The 19,346-nt window shown below is 32.3% G+C and overlaps 3 protein-coding genes across 6 annotated transcripts in view; 1 reads left to right on the top strand and 2 right to left on the bottom strand.

Annotated features, from left to right (window-relative positions):
* LOC139501986 (tyrosine-protein phosphatase non-receptor type 11-like) overlaps positions 1-19,346 on the bottom strand; it is a 462,346-nt gene that overhangs the window by 160,994 nt on the left and 282,006 nt on the right. The window lies entirely within an intron of this gene.
* Positions 638-8,270, top strand: LOC139501229 (beta-1,3-galactosyltransferase 1-like). The gene is made up of 2 exons (XM_071290226.1): positions 638-760; positions 4,641-8,270. The coding sequence occupies exon 2, from the start codon at positions 4,673-4,675 to the stop codon at positions 5,813-5,815; it is 1,143 nt and encodes a 380-aa protein (XP_071146327.1). The 5' UTR covers positions 638-760; positions 4,641-4,672; the 3' UTR covers positions 5,816-8,270.
* Positions 11,873-19,346, bottom strand: part of LOC139501230 (methyltransferase-like protein 27) — a 45,010-nt gene continuing 37,536 nt past the window's right edge. For all 3 annotated transcript variants that reach the window (XM_071290228.1, XM_071290227.1, XM_071290229.1), the window contains exons 2-6: positions 15,684-15,808; positions 14,161-14,289; positions 13,288-13,426; positions 12,705-12,797; positions 11,873-12,175 (exon numbers count right to left, since the gene is read on the bottom strand). In XM_071290228.1, the coding sequence (XP_071146329.1) occupies positions 11,991-12,175; positions 12,705-12,797; positions 13,288-13,426; positions 14,161-14,289; positions 15,684-15,794 (657 nt within the window). In that variant the 5' untranslated portion in view covers positions 15,795-15,808 and the 3' untranslated portion in view covers positions 11,873-11,990. The remainder of the gene's footprint in view (positions 12,176-12,704; positions 12,798-13,287; positions 13,427-14,160; positions 14,290-15,683; positions 15,809-19,346) is intronic.

Genomic DNA, 19,346 nt, shown 5'->3' on the forward strand with positions numbered 1-19,346 from the left:
AGATTATCCAACCGAAACCATTAAAGAAACATAAAAAAAATACAATACGTTAGTGTTGGATGCACAAAATACCGAGACACATCGTATAGCAAATTCACACTCAGTATAATAACAGTCATATTCGGGAATTGTTTACGTTCGGCACTTAACAGACAGATGATATAGATTTTAAAACACCATATAAGACGTGGTTCAAATTTCATTAGTTAATTTTGACACAGACACATATCATAGATCATTGAAAAAATCATTATTGGGATGCTAATAAATATATTTTCTTCAATTGTTTCGATGTTGTTTATCTATCTGGAAAGTTTAAAACAATTAAAAAGCTGGTAAATAGAAAAAAATGACAATTTGCTTTACCATCAGGGCGATAAATAAACACAGTTAGAATATAGCCAACAGATGAATGAACAGTTAGTTTATCGTGTTATAGCTTTAACAACTATGTTAACTGTCACAGACATATTGTCATCTCACTGTTTATGTCTTTATTTGTATAACAATAAATGAATAGAGAAAGATTTAAAATATCAAGTTGATGTGCATGTAACATGTGTTGTTGTTCAATATGCTGACAAAACAAATGAAAATAAATAAAATCATGTATAGATGGATTTAAATGAGATATGACAAAAGATCGTTATCTTAACAAATCATTTGCATATTATATTAGAAAAAGAGATGCATAGATATATCAACAAAGTATAACAATGATAAATAAGGAGAGCTCTATGGAGAATATTGAAATCAAAAGGTAAGTGCAAATTGCGTTCGTTGGTATTTCGTTTTACATAAAGAATCATATAATTATTTACGAACTCAGCTTGGTTGACATATTTTGTCTTCAGCGAAAGAAAACAATATTTTATTCTTATTCAGGAAGAGTACAAACAAGCAGTTATTAGGTATAATTTGATGAGTGATGAGTAGGATAGCCATTTAAAAATGTCAGAATGTGGCATAGAGCAGTAATTAAGCCACGCAACAGGCCAGCTACTGACCCTTCGAATGGAAGTTGTAAAATGTAACGTTCAGAGAGCGTAGACCTTTCCATACACGCAAAAAAAATATTCCACGTTATTATACCGTTTGCACTAGGATACTTATTTATTAATACATCTCGTACAGCAGAAAAGATACCAATCTGTAGAGTTTCTTTTAATGCTGGACGATAATTGCACAGAGTCGTAAAGTGAATGCATATTTGTTTATGTTTTTGCTCAATGAGATATTTAATACTACGATCCAACTAATAGCATATTAACCTCATATATCCTTTTTGATTGTTCATGCAATTTCGTCAGTGAAACATTATTTTAAAAGCTGTCATAAAAGCTGAAGGCTTACCTAACTAATGGACCACGTATAACCCATCCTTTTTCTCAGGTCAGAACACGACGCTTTTTACTCGTTCCGCTGATTTCTAACGTTATATTTTGTCAGTTTTTATGTTTTATTATCTGTTTGAAAGTATGAATTTTTTTCTTACATAAAAGTGTAACGTGTACATGGGTAAGCTTGTCAATTTCAATTATATGAGTTCGTTACCAGTTTGATACTGGATCCAAAACGATTTATTTTCAAAAATTTGACAAGTAAACTTTATTCATAAAGTGACATCAATGAACTAAAATATGTACAGCTTCCCTTTGCGTTCTCTAATTAACTATCTACAATGTTCAACTATTGACTTCAAATATATACGACATTTACAAATTTGTCCTGGATCAGGAACAGAATGTCCTCCTGGTAAAATAATGTACCTAACAATTTAACAGACTTGTCCTTATGGTATTATAATATACCCTACACGTTATCACACTTGTCCTTATGGTATTATAATATACCCTACACGTTATCACACTTGTCCTTATGGTATTATAATATACCCTACACGTTATCACACTTGTCCTTATGGTATTTTTATATACCCTACACGTTATTACACTTGTCCTTATGGTATTATAATATACCCTACACGTTATCACACTTGTCCTTATGGTGGTATTATAATATACCCTACACGTTATCACACTTGTCCTTATGGTATTATAATATACCCTACACGTTATCACACTTGTCCTTATGGTATTATAATATACCCTACACGTTATCACACTTGTCTTTATGGTATTATAATATACCCTACACGTTATCACACTTGTCCTTATGGTATTATAATATACCCTACACGTTATCACACTTGTCCTAATGGTACATTTTAATACCCTGAATGCTACAACTAATCAAAATGGTACATGATAGTACTCTGCACGTGAACATACTTGTCACGTGACAAACTACAAGTTGTACAAGTCTTAAAGAACAGGCACCAACATTATCCTCTGTTGCATTACAATCATGAATGCAATTCCATATTAGAGAAATCTAACAGGCACCAACCTGTTCTTTAGTACACCTAAAGTAATAGTATCTTGTATAAGAGAAAACGATATAAAATATCCATCTCTAACAATCACGGACGTACGTATCATGGCCATCATCTTCGTAGACTTCAGACGAATTACAAAGAGCAAGGAATCTCTTCTGCTTATATACCCGAATTGCAGCCGTACCATTCTTGAAGGGAGGTGTCTTCCTAGAGTGTCTCGTTACTCGTATTAACAGTTTCCTTTAAAACACCCCTATACATTTGACCTGACTCTAGGTTTACCTGCCAAATATCTTGTTCTGTTCTGTGTTTTATTAAAGTTTATACAAATATATAAAATAAGGCTTCTAACAAAAGGTAACTAGTATAGGGTAAACTTTCTAGACTAAGATACAAAATCATCACACAAGTATATAACTGTCTGCTCTTGAAAACTTTGCCCAATGCATTAGGACTATAATATGGTTCATAAATCGATTAAAATAATCAAAAATAGTCTACACACAAATTTTATAAACATTTCATACTACATCTTTTATATTGAACGATATCGGTCATTTGCACGGCGTACATCAGTTAAACTTACAATCAATGTTGAAAACAGTATATTATTACCATCAATCAAAACTCAGTATTCAATACCAATCTATCATGTCAGTATTCAATTGCAAGTAAAGTGTACAAATAAACCTTAGATTGTTATGAATATGTGGTTGAGATCATTTGTTTCCTAACTTCAGAAATATAAAAAATATGTGTAATCAAATGATTCTAAGCTGTTCTTGAACAGTTCTATCATCACACTATATTATATGATGTATGCTCACGTTCAATTTGTATTGTTATATATATTGTATTGTGGAGAAGACTTTATAAGTATGTTTTACTTGTGTCTGATCCTTTTTCGCTTATAGCAAATAAAATATGTTTAAACTAAAACATATGTAGCTTTTAAAGTCTAGAATTGTTCCGTGCTATGATAGATAATTCTATATATTATGTATAAATACTTGTCAAAATATTTTACAAGTAGTCACCAAACATTTGCTAACAGATTCACAGTAGCTATAACATAGTTTAACTTCGAATTAAAATTTTCAATTTTCACTGTAAAAGAGGGGCGAACAAATGCCCTGTACCAAGTCAGGAAAATGGTCATTGTTACATTATAATAGTTCGTTTCGGCGTGTGTTACATTTCGGTGTTGTGTCTCTGTTGTGTCGTAGTTCTCTTGGTACGTTTCCCTCAGTTTTAGTTTGTAACCCGGATTTGTTTTTTCTCTATCGATTTATGAATTTTGAACAGCGGTATACATGTACTACTGTTGCCTTTATTTGTAGATACATTTGTACAGAAATCATGTGGAATATGTCTGAGTGCCGTAAATTATATAACCACAGTTCTTGAAATGAATCATAGAATACGTGGAGCATATATCTGTAAAAGTCATGCCTATAACATATAATAAGTAACGGTTTGTAATGTTCAGTTAAAAAGAGCGTCACAGATGAGTCTTTTCTGGAATAAACGCGAGTATTGTGTACAAAATCATAATCCTGGTATCAGTAATGATTTTATATAGAAGGGAACAAAAAAGAAAAACAGCATAATGGCCAACAGAAAATAAGATTCAAACACAAAAGTTCTTACAACATTTCCAACATTCTCAAGATAAAGAACAACGATCTGCATTATAAACCCTGATTAACCAAGTATATCAGAATAATCATGAGATCATGTTTCTTCATGTGTTTCATGAATTTTCAGAGCTATCGAATAAGAAAAATTACATTCAAAATATATTTATAACTGATAGTGACACACTAAGTTCCCGAACCTTTATTTGGTAAACATTTATCAACTAGGAATAGTTTTTTTTATATCAGTAAATCTTAGTAACCATAACCAAGGCATAATCTACTTGAGATACAAAAATCTACCACTAGTGTTATACGGTATCTTGTTTTGCTTTTGAGTTATATTATTCATAAAGTCCAGCAATATTAGTTGATACTCCCTTTGTACTTTTTTTACTTTAATCATATTCATAAAAACTAGTGCAAATATCAGAAATGATAGTGGTCAATTGTTTCCTTCACATGATATTATGAGAAACATTGACACCTTTCAACTAAATTATCCAGTGATTTATATTTGTTCGATTTCGGGATGAGAAAGAATATATAATTTATTATTGTATGTCTGACTGTAAATTTTAACAATAAGATATATATATTTGCAGATAATACTAAGAGAAATATTCTTAAACAAGATATGAATGCATATGACAGAAGATATCTGACTTTTATTTTCTTTATTGTCATTTTGAACTTATTGATTCTGAGTGTGGTCGAAGATTTTAGCAAATTCAAATTGGAAATTCCGTTATTCAACAGTATACAACAGATTCAAACCAAAGACATTTACAATTGCGATGAAGATCAAAACCTTAATACTTCCATACAGAGAAGAGAACTCAAATCTAAAGGTTATAATTATCCTATTGTTATATCGATGCCATACAAAATAAACAACAAAAACATTTGTCACGGAGTTCCTAAAGTGTCAACCATCGTCATGGTCCATACAGCACCAAAACATTTTACAAGAAGAATCGTTCTAAGGAGTAAAATGCTCAATGCAACATATTACAGTCCAGAAAGTGTTCGCGTCGTTTTTCTCTTAGGATTGGTAAAAAGTGAAATTATACAAAATAAAATTGAAGATGAAAGTGAAACGTACGGTGATATAGTGCAAGGCTATTTTCTAGATACATATCGGAATTTAACAAACAAAGGCGTCATGGGCTATAAATGGATATCAGAGCATTGTATGAACGCAGAGTTTGTTACCAAAATTGACGATGATGTCTTTATAAATTTTTTCAAAGTTTTCGAAGATATGTTTGACCTTAAAAAGAAGAAAAAGTTTATTCTTTGCAATAAGATAGCAAAGCATAGAATGAATATTGTACGAAATAAAAGAAGCAAATGGTATGTAGGAGATGACGAATTTAAAGGTATAAAACGATATCCTCACACATATTGTAGTGGACTTGTAGTGTTCATATCTACAGACTTAGTGCCTATGTTATACCAAGCTGCCATCGGTTCACCATTTGTCTGGGTGGACGATTTCTATTTATTCGGAATTTTACCATCGAAAGTTGATGGTGTTGTACATATTGATTTAAGGACGAGGTTGAATTTTAACTTAATGAAAGCAGTAAGATGTTATACAGCATATGGGAAAAAATGTCCACACGCAGTTGTGTATGCAGCCTATCACGGGAACAAGGGCTTTGATAAACTGTGGACAGCAATCGTCAAAGACAGACAACAGAGTATTTATGGAAACTATTATATGAATTTACCAGCTTTTTCGAATCCAAAAATAAAACCTTTGTCACTGTATTAATCATAATGTCCCTTGGCTTTTTGATTTGTCGTCGTCTAGATCTACTGGTTATAGTTATCATTCAAATTTTTCTTTTTAATCATATATTCGCACAATACGTGGATGAACAGAATTTAAACACAAATACTGCAATGATGTTCTCAATCCAAGTATCACGAACTGATTAATCTTAGTATTTTAGATATAGGAATTTGTCTACTGTCAGTTGTTTCTTACTAGAATAATGGCATGCTTAAATTTGGATACTGACATTTTTATATAAAATATTAAGCAAAACTGTCAAAGTGGGCCAATGAAGTTAGTTTTAGACAATATATTTTCTTATTCTATTAATTGGTTAATCGTATTAGTAATAAATGTGTTGGGGTGAGATATGAAATTGTAGTTTAAACAACTCGTTTCGTATCAACAGTCCAGTAGTCAGCACTTCGGTCTTGACACGAATATCAATTATATTGTATATGGTATTTTGTTTAATTTACTGTTTGCAAAAATGTGAATTATACCAAGGACTTTCTTGTCCCAGGCATTAATAACCTTAACCATCAATGATCTTCAATTTTGTACTTGTTTTGCATTTTAACTATTTTGATCTGAGCGTCACTGATAAGTCTTATGTAGACAAAACGTGCGTCTTGCGTATTAAATCATAAGTTTGGTACATTTGATATCAAGTTACGCCCACAAAATATAGAGAAAGGCTTTCAATTAAAAAAAAATGCGGATGTTCATATGAACATATGATGTTTCTGCATTCTTCAGCGACGTCCTTGACTTTTATATTTTAATAGACATACTGAACCAAACAAATAGTTGCAGTACAATCAAAGAGAACATGTGAAATATTGACGATGATGCAAAGACTTTTGCGACTGACGAATAAAAATTGACAAGGCAGGAAATTTCTAAAAAAAAATATTTTTTTCATTTAACGACAGTCATCTATATATAAATAAATAACCACCAAGAAATAATATCACAATACTTATCTTTATTGGATATTAAAACTAAATATGTGTATTCTTCAATATATTTAATGTAGCGAATGTGAACAGATGCTAAAACTGTTTATAAATGGTACTAACCATAATTGAAAGTAACTTTCAAAATATCATTTATATTGACATGATTGTAGTTATTGACAAAGTGTGCTATAGAAAATAACTGCTGTTGACATTTGTTATATATGATACATTATCGCTATTTTGTGCATTTTTCTTTTGATCTTTTCTTTGTGATTATTTTCATATCATGCTTCTCGCTTGAGATGGAATAATTATCGCTAGAAACTAAGGAGGCCACGTGGCGTTGCTAACGAAATTGACATGAAATTGACAATGTCGTCATAGGTAAAATAGCGATAAACAGATTATCATTGGTCATCTCAACTCGATTGCTTTTCTCACTTTCGCTGTACCAGCTCAAGCGAGAAAATCAATCTCGTTGAGATGATCAACGATAATCTATAATTATTATTTGTCCATCAAATTTATCAATATATAATACAATGATCTACGTTACTAATATCCATAATCAAACTTCTCATAAATATTTTAATCTGATATGGTTAATATGCACTGCATATATCATATTATTCTGACTGTGCAATCAATGAAAGACAACAACAACAAACCCTTGTCCAAAAAAATGGTATTCGTGTATTTTTAGCACACGAAACTTCAGATTAATCTGTCCTAATTTGCAAGTTTCATGTAAAATGGTTTCAGAGAGGATGTTTTAATAACTTGTCATTGTAACAGTACTCAAAAACATAGTAAGTTTCCAATGCTTCCCGCAAAAAGATGCAGGATAAAAAAATAATAATTACCGTATCAATGATAATTCGCGTCGACACAGAGGTGAGGACTACTCGGTTGGTGATCCACACGGAGTGAACACCTTCAAATCCAGTCGTTTGGACCCAACGATTGTAAAACCAGTTCATCATAGACATGATTAAGGTTTTAAAATGCATAAGCGCATTTCGTCTACAAAAGACTCATTAGTGATACTCGAATAAAAAAAGTTAGAAAGGTCAAACAAATAAAAAGTTTAAAGAGCATTGAGAAACCAAAATTTCACATTTTCTAATTTTGTAAACTGTAAACCTATTTTAGTTACGAAAACAACATTTATAATTCATGTCAACGCAGAAGTTGCGACTACCGGACTGTTGATATCTTCTGGGAGGAAACCCAAATCAGCAGTGGCATCGAACAAGTGGTTGTAAATAAACTAATTTACCACCCATGTGAAATACTAAAATATAACTTAATAAATTTTGTTATTTAACATTAAAGTGTCATAAGTGTCTTCTCTTTTCGTTTATATTTTACGTTTGCATGATTTGATTCAATCAAGCAATGAACACTCAAGTTTTCATGCGAAAACTATTTCCCTTTTCTTTTATTATTTCTATTTTTGGTTCTTAATTAGAATAAATGGTATTAAAACTATTCATGTCTTATACATGCACATATTAGATATAATTCAATAACTAAAATTGCTGTCATTTCATAAATTCGACTTAATGTGTAGATGCATGTACATGTAGTGCATGTGTCACTAGCATTATCTGTCATACGAATCCAAACCGGGTCGTAATGTAACAATCGGTGAAAAGATACAATATGATATCTAAAGATCAGACGACTATTCAAGTAAAAAACTGTAAAAACGAACAGGCTTAATGTCATAAAATGGAGAGGTTTAGCGCTATATACCAGGTTCAATCCACCATTTTTTTACATTTCAAATGCCTGTACCAAGTCAGGAATATGACAGTTCTTGTCCATTCGTTTGATGTGTTTATCCTTTGATTTTGTCATTTGATTAGGAACTTTCCGTTTTGAATAATCCTCGGAGTTCAGTATTTTTGTGATTTTACTTTTTAATAAGATTGACAATGGAAATTAGGAATGTGTTAAGAAGACAACAACCCGCCCAAAGAGCCAAAAACATCCCACAGCCACCTATTGGTTTTCAACACAGCGGGAAAATCTCGCACCCAATACGATCTTCAGTTGGCCCATTAAAAAATGTGTTTAAGTTCATCAAAAATGAACTGCACACTAACCTCCGAAACATATTAATGAACTAGAATTAAATAAAAAACAAAATAGTCACCTTTACACTTTATCTTATACAATTTATAAAAGAAGAATCTGATTTTTTATCTGAACTTTTACAAATACAAAAAAAGCAGACTATTTTTATTTTGGTTTTCCCGTTTGAATGGTTTTACACTAGTAATTTTGGGGCCCTTTATAGCTTGTTGTTCGGTATGAGCCAAGGCTCCGTGTTGAAGGCCGTACATTGACCTATAATGGTTTACTTTTATAAATTGTTATTTGGATGGAGAGCTGTCTCATTGACACTCATACCACATCTTCCTATATCTATATACAGCGTCAATATGCACGACAGTTTTAACCCAACATTGAAAGGCTAATATACATTTCCTTGAAACATTTGACTTCATACATTTTTATGTATACATGCCACAAGGCGAAATTCAACATTATGATAGCAGTTTACGTCAGTTAAACATAGGGTGATAAGAATCGCTTTTTATGTGGTTTAGGTATGAGGACCTTAAACGATTGAATATGAATAATAATACATTCCAGTGGAAGCGCGGTAAAAGTAGACAAATATTATATCTGAAACGAATTTTTACCACATTATCGAACTGAACAAAGAAATAACACGACAGGTGTCGTATACGGTGCAGGAAAATACTTACCCTTCTGGAGCACTTGATTTCACTCCCGGTTATAAGTGGAGTTCGTGTTGTTTCTTATTTATTTATAACTGTTGATGTAAATGTCCTATGGTTTTGTGAGTTTTTGCTTACTCCTTGGTTTTGATTTTGATTGTCTTTTCAAATAAATATTCTGTGTTATAAGTAAATTGAATGAAGAAGAATAAATATTACTCTTATAATTTCGAAAAAAAGGTAATGGATGTCTGTTGTTGTTATAATAATCTTTTAAGCAATTGATTATTTTATCATTTTAAGGCATTTTTTAAGAGAGGCGAAAGATACGTCAGGCGTATCAAAACTCATAAGTCTTAATTGGTAGGTCTTAATAGAGCGTTTGCATTAATCAAGTATTTGCTGGCGTATCCGTATCGACGTATCGTATAACACGTATATGAGGAAAAGATAAATTAAGTCAAGTTGGTCCCGATGAAAATATTATATAATGCATTAAATTTTAATTGCGATCGGGGTAAAATCATTATTATAAACAAATCTGTTCGATACGTATACGTCGATCCGTGCACGTATCCCAATACGTGAATAATGCAAATGCTCTAATATTAGAGCTTTCTTACAAATTGACGACAGGTACGAACGAACGTAAAGGGAGCACGTATTTCATTTCTACAATAACAATTAAATGAGTCTTTGTTTTATCCAGTAAAACAGCATTCTTTTCTAAATCAGGTTTATTTAAAAAAAAAATAAGATGATATCGCAAATAATACACGATTTTAAGATAATCAAACAGAGAAAACTAGTGTCAAATACACTAACGTCCGATACGTTACTTACGTAAACCACGAGTACACATATTTCCGCGGGAATTTTTTAAGCACGAGTTTCATGATTAACATTTCAATGACATTATTGAAGTACGTTAGTCTAAATTTAACGACAAGATTCACATTTATTTTAATTTGTTACAGTACACTTTCATCAAATTGTCAAAGTGGAATATCAAGATTTGCTAAAATATCATGCTACAATGTTTTTAAAAAGTAATGTTGAATAAATCTAAAAAAAAAAGACTTTGTTTATCAAGAAAATAAATCTACAATTTTGCACCATATATATTGTGGATTTTATAATGACGATTTAACAGTACACATGTTTGGAAGATAGACGCGAAGTTGTCACTTATCGTCCAGTGCATGGCTTATATTTCATGAATGTTCAGGACTATAGGCAAAACGCAGTTATACGCTAAAATAACCGTTCCATTGCTACGGTGTATCATATATACACATTTAGGGAAGGGGGCAATGAATATTACCAGGGGAGAGGCGATGATTCAAAAGTTATGAAACGAGCACCAGCATATGGCATAGTATGAAGATCATTTTTTTTTCTTTATTGTCATTTTATTATTTTGAGCGTTGCAAATTTTGAATCACGACAGTATTTGTGTTTCTGTTAGGGAAGAAGACAATGTATTTGCTTCGACATTTTCTTAGGTTAAACAGTGCAACATTGTAATATTGAAGAGTGGGGGAGGGGCCGGTTTTTAGTCTTCTAGGGGGGATTTTTTTCGTCTGAAAACTCCAGATTAAGAATATTTTGTAGCGTTATCTCCTCCGATCTGGTGGTATCAATAATCATCTTCTAACCTATCGTACCTCCCGAAATCCTAAATCTATCTGAAGAAAAATCCAATTTAATAAGTGTCGTTGCATGCACGATAATTGTCCGAAGTTCCACGACTATTATTTAAATATGTCAAAAAAAAAAAGGATCCATAAAACGAGTCTTACGTATGATTCGTCAAGCATACGTACATGTACCTTTCGTCAATTTGTAAGAAAGCTCTATTCGGAGAAAAGAACACGTACTTGTGGTTACGATAATTTTACGATTAGAACATATCCGTCATCAGCTCTGAAACAGATATTCAAAAAGGTCACCCAACTCGTGATGGCGTCTGTAAAATTTGAGAATGAATAATTTCAACTACATTACTTGAAACATTTGGCTGAATACTTACTTTGTAAACGGCAGGCCTTTATCGAGGAAATCATGATTGTAAATGCATGCTCTAGGTTATCGTATCGATTGGGAGATATATACTATCTATGCAGATGCAGACTGTATCTAAGGTTCTTCTTTTATCAATAACCGTAGTAAAAGGGAAACCCAATACAAAAGAAGTCAAGGAGTGCATTGCATTTTTAGGTGCTAAAATCTAAAAGTAGAACAATCAGAATGTTTGAAAATTGAAAATAAAACGACTGAATTTCGAAAATGGTAAATTTATTCGATGAAGTGGTATTACAAGCTAAATAAATCTATTATAACAACCGTACATTGTATCTGACATGTCTGACGGGAAGGTAAAGATGACAGTTACCTGTAACAAGTGAATTACGATAGTCACTTCAACTTTCATATCTAACGTGTTGTTATGTAGTCTTAGCAAACACGATACACTATAATAATTCCATCTGCATTCTCCATAAATCCATTATACGTGGTTATCTCTTTCTTCTTCCATTTTCCTTCTTGCTCCAATCGATCACATAACGGGAAAAACTTATCCACATAATCGGGTGATTCATAAAAAGGGGAACGTCTATTCGATATGCAGATTATACCACCTAAATAATAAGAAAGAAAAGTTAGATACAAATTTTTAAGTGGTCAGTAAGCCATATACTTGTATAAATAACTTTTATGACATTAAATACATGTAAGTATTGAGTAAAACACCTAATATAAATAACTCAAATGAAAAAAACCAACATTTTTTTGTCTCATTTTACCATGTTTACCTTAAAGTAAAAGTGTTGAACTATAAAATAAAATGTATATTGATTCTTAAATAAGACATGTTTTTGAACTTTTAAACTTCTTTAAACAGGGTAAAAAATAGTAAAGTTCAACTGAAATTAAACTAATAGTAACTATAAAGAGGCGAAAGATACAAAACGAATATTTAAACTCTTTACACAAAATAAACGGAATTATGTCATAGCATAAACCGACCAAGAGATAGAATTATAGGGAAAGAAGAGTACAACATTATAATGACTACAGTCTAATGAACAAATATATTGTGCCCAGCAGAGGTTAAATTTCCTCACCCACTAGGCAAAGTCTTTTAAGAGTCATACATGTTCGTTTTACCTGGTTTTGTTATTCTTATCATTTCAATGATGGCGTCATATGGGATATGTCCAGTAACAAATGAACCAACAACCGCTAGCAAATCGAAGCTGTCTACAAATATAAAAGAAAATAGCTATCAACAACACTTCAAAAAGTAATCAGCAAAACTTCATTTATATGTAATTCACTTTTAGTCTGATAATGACAATTAAATCTATGTCTGATTAGTGCTATAACTTCAAAATAATATAAAACCTTGACTACATGTAAGAGTATTCTGATATAATCATATATGTATGTAAATCGTCATACTAATCTTATATCTGTATTAAAGTGTGCAATTTTTAACCGATAGTGTTGGTTTTTTTTGTAAAAGTTAACACACATTTGAAGGATTATATTTAGGTTTAATCTATTCTTTTGATGAGTTTTAATTTTGCCATTTGATTAGAGACTTTTCGTTTTGAATTTTCCTCAGAGTTCAGTGTTTTTGTGATTTTACTTTTTAGTTCTTTCCATACTTTAAACATTTAAGAATTATAAGTAAAATATAAATGAATGAATTAAAATTTGATAGTACTTTTCAGTTATAAATTTTTACCTTGTTTGAAAAATGGCAACGGCTGGGATGTAAAGTAACTGCAAAACACATTTCGATATAAGTTCTTCTTTTCTGCCTCTTTTAACATTCCTGGAGATGGATCCAATCCATCAATGGTTTTAAATCCTTTTGATACCAACTAGAACATTTTAAAAATACAAAATTAATATATATTGATTCAATCTTATATACTGTAAAGTATAAGAGCAATTCAATTTGTGACTAGATACATGTAAACGATGATCTTGATTGGTATATGGACAGTTGTCTCATTGGCAATCATACCACATCTTCTTTTTTATATAAATCTTTTATACGTCATTACTTATTCAATCATTTGTCATAAAAAATCTACTTCGATAACTTAGTCAATATAGCTTTTGATAATATTTAGGATAATTCTTATATAATAAATGATAATAATGTAATACTTCTAGATTAAACTAAACCAGCGACACGAAATAAATAAGATATTTAGGGATCAGGATACAGGCATCAACAATTGACAAAAACATTATTTTTCTGCACCAGAAGCGCAGTTCGACAATAAATGTCTCTTCAGTAGTGTTTACTCAAAATATAAAGAACCAATCAACCAAAAATGACAGAAAATACAACCAAGTTCGGGCCAGGAATCAAAGCAATGAGTGCCTTTACATTATATTAAGTTTGATATTTCCGCAGTTCAGAAAATGTGTAAAACAGACTAAAAGGATCACATGAACAATAATACCGTAAAAACTGGAATCATACCAGTTCAAATCAAGTTACATATGTTTGAATGAGGAAAACAAGTCAAAAAGTGTTTTCGAAATCGACCTCATACGTTTGCGTTACACAATAAAACAATTATGTTTTCCTTCATATACATACTTCTTCCGCTAGTAAACCGGTACCAGCTCCTACATCAAGCAAAACAATGTTTTCTCTGTTTGCTGGGTAATATTTACACAAGACTTCACTGCATTTACTGTTTGCAGCGTAACCAAATTGTTTCAAATTCTGAAAAAGTTAAAGCAAGATATTGTGAGGTTACCTTAGCAACATTTTTAAAACTTTATTGAGATTGGTATCTCTTAATGCACAATGTTTGAATTAAAAAGAAACAAAACAAGACATTTGATTAGTATCACGTATGTATGAGGAGTTTACAAATTTAATACTTATTGACTGTGAAAAGAAGAAAACCGACAAAATTTATTAAAACTAATGACTGCTTTCACTAGAAAACAATGGCCAAAAATATAATTAAAAATTTTTCGATTCTGATATAAAGAAATAAAATCTTAAATATACATGTCCTACGTTTTACGGTTTCAGTGCCGAATTTGTTGAATGAAACGTATCAATATGACAGATTCTACTAAGTGTGTGTGTGTGGGGGGGTGTGGGGGGGGGGTGTGGGGGGGTGTGTGGGGGGGTGTGTGGGGGGGGGTGTGTGTGTGAGTGTGGGTGTGGGTGTGTGTGGGTGGGGGGGGGGGTGGGTGGGTGGGTGTGTGGGTGTGTGGGTGTGGGTGTGTGTTGCGGATGCATACTCGGATACACTTATCCTTTTCGACGCTACAGGTCGCCGTTCAGTTTATAAATGATGCAATTCCTTCAGGTTTTCTTTATATTGATTTTTTTTATTCTGAATGAGGGACTTCTAAGATTTGAACATCAGTAGGTTACTCTTTTAATTATTTACAATCCATGCAGTATACGATTTAAATGTTAAACAGATTTACTATTTACTGAATATAACAAGCATTAACAAACGCCAAACTTTTATATTGAGCTCTTGACGTCGGACAAACACAAGCATAATTTGGCAGTGCCTAACGTCCCAACATAGAACATTGGAAGTAGCAACACAACAAACGAGTACACTGTTAACAGCATTTGCGAATGTTGTAACTCATTAGATTCATATGAAGCACACAACAACTACATACAAGCTTGAACCTAATTGAAAATAATATATAAATCATATTTAACGGACTAAAGTTTGCCTTATTGTTTAGTTTTATGTGTAGTGCTTTGTTGATATGGGTTTTTTTGGTCTTTTTCTTGGGTTTTTTTCATTTGTGTCGCTGCGTTATTGATTTTCACCAGATCCTTTTCCTCTTTCTAGAAAACAAATTCTGAGATAAAGGATAAACACTGTTGTGCAATGGCACTACGATATTAATTTAAGGATTTGTAAAACAGAGGGTTTCTAATGATTTTTGGGTTCGTATTTTTGCTTTTGGAAAAAGTTTGCATGAAATTAAACTCATTTTGTTATGGTATATCTACTACTAATGGGTAGTCAGCAATGTTCTTATTTATGTGATTTTTGTTGCGCCCACTTATACGGTATAATGTAGCCGCTAAATTACTTCATTAAACTTTGACCATTGATTATATCTTCTTACCAATTCATATGTAGAGCTCCAATCGGTGTACAACTTGGTTTTTTCCTCCGTATTTAAATTCTGGCTTAGTAGTTGTTTAACTGTAGTATCATAAATAGATTCTTTATCCATGCTTCTGTTTGAAACTTAAATAGATTTAAATGAATTACATAAATACAATATTGGAATAATATTATTTTTCTATAATGGAGTATAATAATAGTAAACAAAGAAATACGAACAAACAAACCTATATAAAGTTGTTGTGAAATTCGTTGGTTAAACAAACTTATATATAACAAATAACCATAGATTGAATTGACCAGACGTTCAACTCGAACGTACACCAATTAAATCTTTACTGTCACATGAGAGATTATTAAGAAAACATGCAGACGATAAAATCCATGCTAGTTAATGAAGATTTTTTTCTTCTGTGTTTTCACACCTATCATTATCAAGGGGACTTTGTTTTACATTTCACTAACTTGTTAACACCGATGGTACATGTATGACTTCAAATCTTGCTCATGACAGGTAATTTTGACTTTAATCTGAATTCACTAGGAGTGCCCGTTTTCGCAACTCTGATGATTCTCTCCAGGAGCAATGGACGTCAAGTTGGTTACCTATTCCCTATTCCCTATCCGTTACCTATTCCCTATTCCCTATTCGTTACCTATTCGTTACCTATTCCCTATTCCCTATTCGTTACCTATTCGTTACCTATTCCCTATTCGTTACCTATTCGTTACCTATTCCCTATTCCCTATTCGTTACCTATTCGTTACCTATTCCCTATTCCCTATTCGTTACCTATTCGTGACTTATTGTTTTTGCTCAGTTCTTATTATTTTTATTATGGCACCCTCAACGGAGTTGGGGTGACATATTGTTATTCTACGTTTCTTTTTTTTCTTTTTATGGCACCCTCAACGGAGTTGGGGTGACATATTGTTATTGTTCGTTTCTTTTTTTCTTATTATTATGTCACCCGATCGACAATGTCGGGTGACATATTGCTTTTCTTATGTTTCTTTGTTATTATGTCACCCGATCGACAATGTCGGGTGACATATTGCTTTTCCTCTGTTTCTTTTTCTGTATTATTATTATTATACTTCCACCTATTTTGTCCGGCATGTTTTTTGGAGTGAAATGGAACCAATCTTAATGATAGTTCACTATAAGGTGGAACAAAAAATTTCGGGGTGCAGGTGGGTCTAAGACCATAAAAAATGGCTGTCGTTTCCATGGAAACAGAATAATTGTGAAAAATTCCAGTTTTTGGTTTTGGTGAATAATTTGGAGATTCTTAAACTCAGAATCATCATATTTTGATACAATGTAGGTGCCAGCCATATACTGGTTTTGGATGATTTTGGCAATCATTGGAACTACTATGTTGCCATGGAAACTGCACCAAAAATTTCAAAAATATCAAAATGCTCCAATTTTTTTAAAACTTCATAGTAACGATGAGCAACATTGGTAGATGTGCAATTTGGCGTAGGAATTTCGAAAATGTCTGCTGTTACCATGGAAACAAGTCGAAAATGGTCAAAATGCTTCAAAAACCTTAAAGTGGCATTTACTTTCTTAAAATGGTAGGTCAAATCCATTGAAACTTTGATGGTATGTTCCCTCCCATGTACCAATGTGTTATCTGCCATTAGAAATTTGGAATGGTATCTGTTACCATAGAAACCAGCCAAAATGTTAAAAATTTCAAAAATTTCAAAATGCTCCAAAATTGATGAAACGTAATATATTTGTTGACTGTCAAGTCTGCATGAGACTTTTGAAGTTGGAATTTCAAAAATGGCCACCGTTGCCACGGAAACTGCAGAAATGTCAAATATTTTCAAAATGCTCCAAACTTAATGAAACTTAATATAATTGTTAACTGTCATGTATAGATGAGACTTTTGACTTCGGAATTTTCAAAATGGCTGCCGTTGCCATGGAAACAGAAGAAATGTGAAACTTTTGACAATGCTCAAAACGTACTGAAAATTTACAGAAAGATATATCGCAATGCGTTGATCTGCATTCACTGTTAAATTGTTTTCAAATGGATGCCGCTTAGTGGCAATAGGGGAAGGGTGACATCCGCTATTGCTTGCAATGGCAATTCTAGTTATGGCACCCTCAACGGAGTTGGGGTGACGTATTGTTATTCTACGTTTCTTTTTTTTCTTATTATTTTTCTTGCAACAAATTTTGTCCGTGCGAGTTCTTGGAATCCAATGGACCAATGTTGATAGAACTCTACTATAATGAAGACCCCCATGTGAAGTTGTGCACCTTGCTATGGAATGGTAAAAAATGGCCACCGTTTCCATGGAAACTGCACAATTGTGAAAAAATCTAGATTTTGGTTTTGGTGAATTATTACGTTATGCTTAAACTTAAAATCATTATATTTTCATACAATGTAGGTGCCCACTATATACTGGTTTTGGTATGATTTTGGCAATCATTGGAACTACTATGTTGCCATGGAAACTACACCAAAAATTTCAAAAATATCAAAATGCTCAAAACTTAATGAAACTTCACAGTAACGATGAGCAACATTGGAAGATGTGGAATTTGGCGTTGGAATTTCCAAAATATCTGTTGTTACCTTGGAAACAATGCAAAAAGGTCAAAAATTTGAATTTTCACAGAACATTCCAGAACATCAATGTTAAATTTATTCTAGAGACATGAAACTTTATGAAAATGTTTTCCAGTATGCCAAGATGTCAAGACAAATTTTTGATAGTTCAAAATGGCCGCCGTTGTTATGGAAACTAGGTCCAAGTTTTGCATTGACCCTATGGACAAATGCATAAAATCTGCATTTTCTCAGAGAGTAGTGCACCAAAGTTAATGAAACTGTATTAATATATAACATGACATGTGGCAATGAGATGTCTGCTTTTAGAATTTTGTAATTATCTACTGTAACCATGGTTGCAGCACAAATGTTCAAAATTTCCAAAAAAAATTATGTGCTGCAAACTGGATGAAACTTTACAGGAATAGTGACTGTCATGTGCGGAATTGCATTTTGAAGTTGGAATTTCCAAAATGGCCGCCGTAACCATGGAAACAGCAAAATTGTCCAAAATTTCAAAATGCTCCAAACTAAATGAAATTTTGCAAAAATGATAACCTGCAGGTGTAGACGCACTCTTTGACTTTGGAATTTCCAAAATGGCTGTCGCTCGCCTGGCAATGGGGGTACGAGGGTGCCATCCGTTATTGCTAGCAATTACAAATCTAGTTATGGCACCCTCAACGGAGTTGGGGTGACATATTGTTATTGTTCGTTTCTTTTTTTTCTTTTTATTATTATTATTTTTATTCTTCCACACATTTTGTCCATACTATTTCTCAGAACTGGTCATACCAATGTTGATGGAACTATACCATAATATGAACCGCCATGTTAAGTTGTGCAAGAGACAGTGGAATGGTAAAAAATGGCCGCCGTTACCATGGAAACAGAACAAATGTGAAAAAATCCAGTTTTTTGTTTTGGTGAACTATTTGGATACTATTTAACTCAGAATCATTATATTTTAATACAATGTAGGTGCCCACTATATACAGGTGTTGGATGATTTTGGCACTCATTGGAACTACTATGTTGCCATGGAAACTACTCAAAAAAATTCAAAAATCTCAAAATGT

This window comes from Mytilus edulis, chromosome 13, assembly GCF_963676685.1.
Source record: "Mytilus edulis chromosome 13, xbMytEdul2.2, whole genome shotgun sequence".
Classification (NCBI taxonomy): domain Eukaryota; kingdom Metazoa; phylum Mollusca; class Bivalvia; order Mytilida; family Mytilidae; genus Mytilus; species Mytilus edulis.

Coding starts and splice junctions, on each gene's coding strand:
- LOC139501229 (XM_071290226.1), top strand. CDS start 4,673: ATGAATGCATATGACAGAAGATATCTGACTTTTATTTTCTTTATTGTC.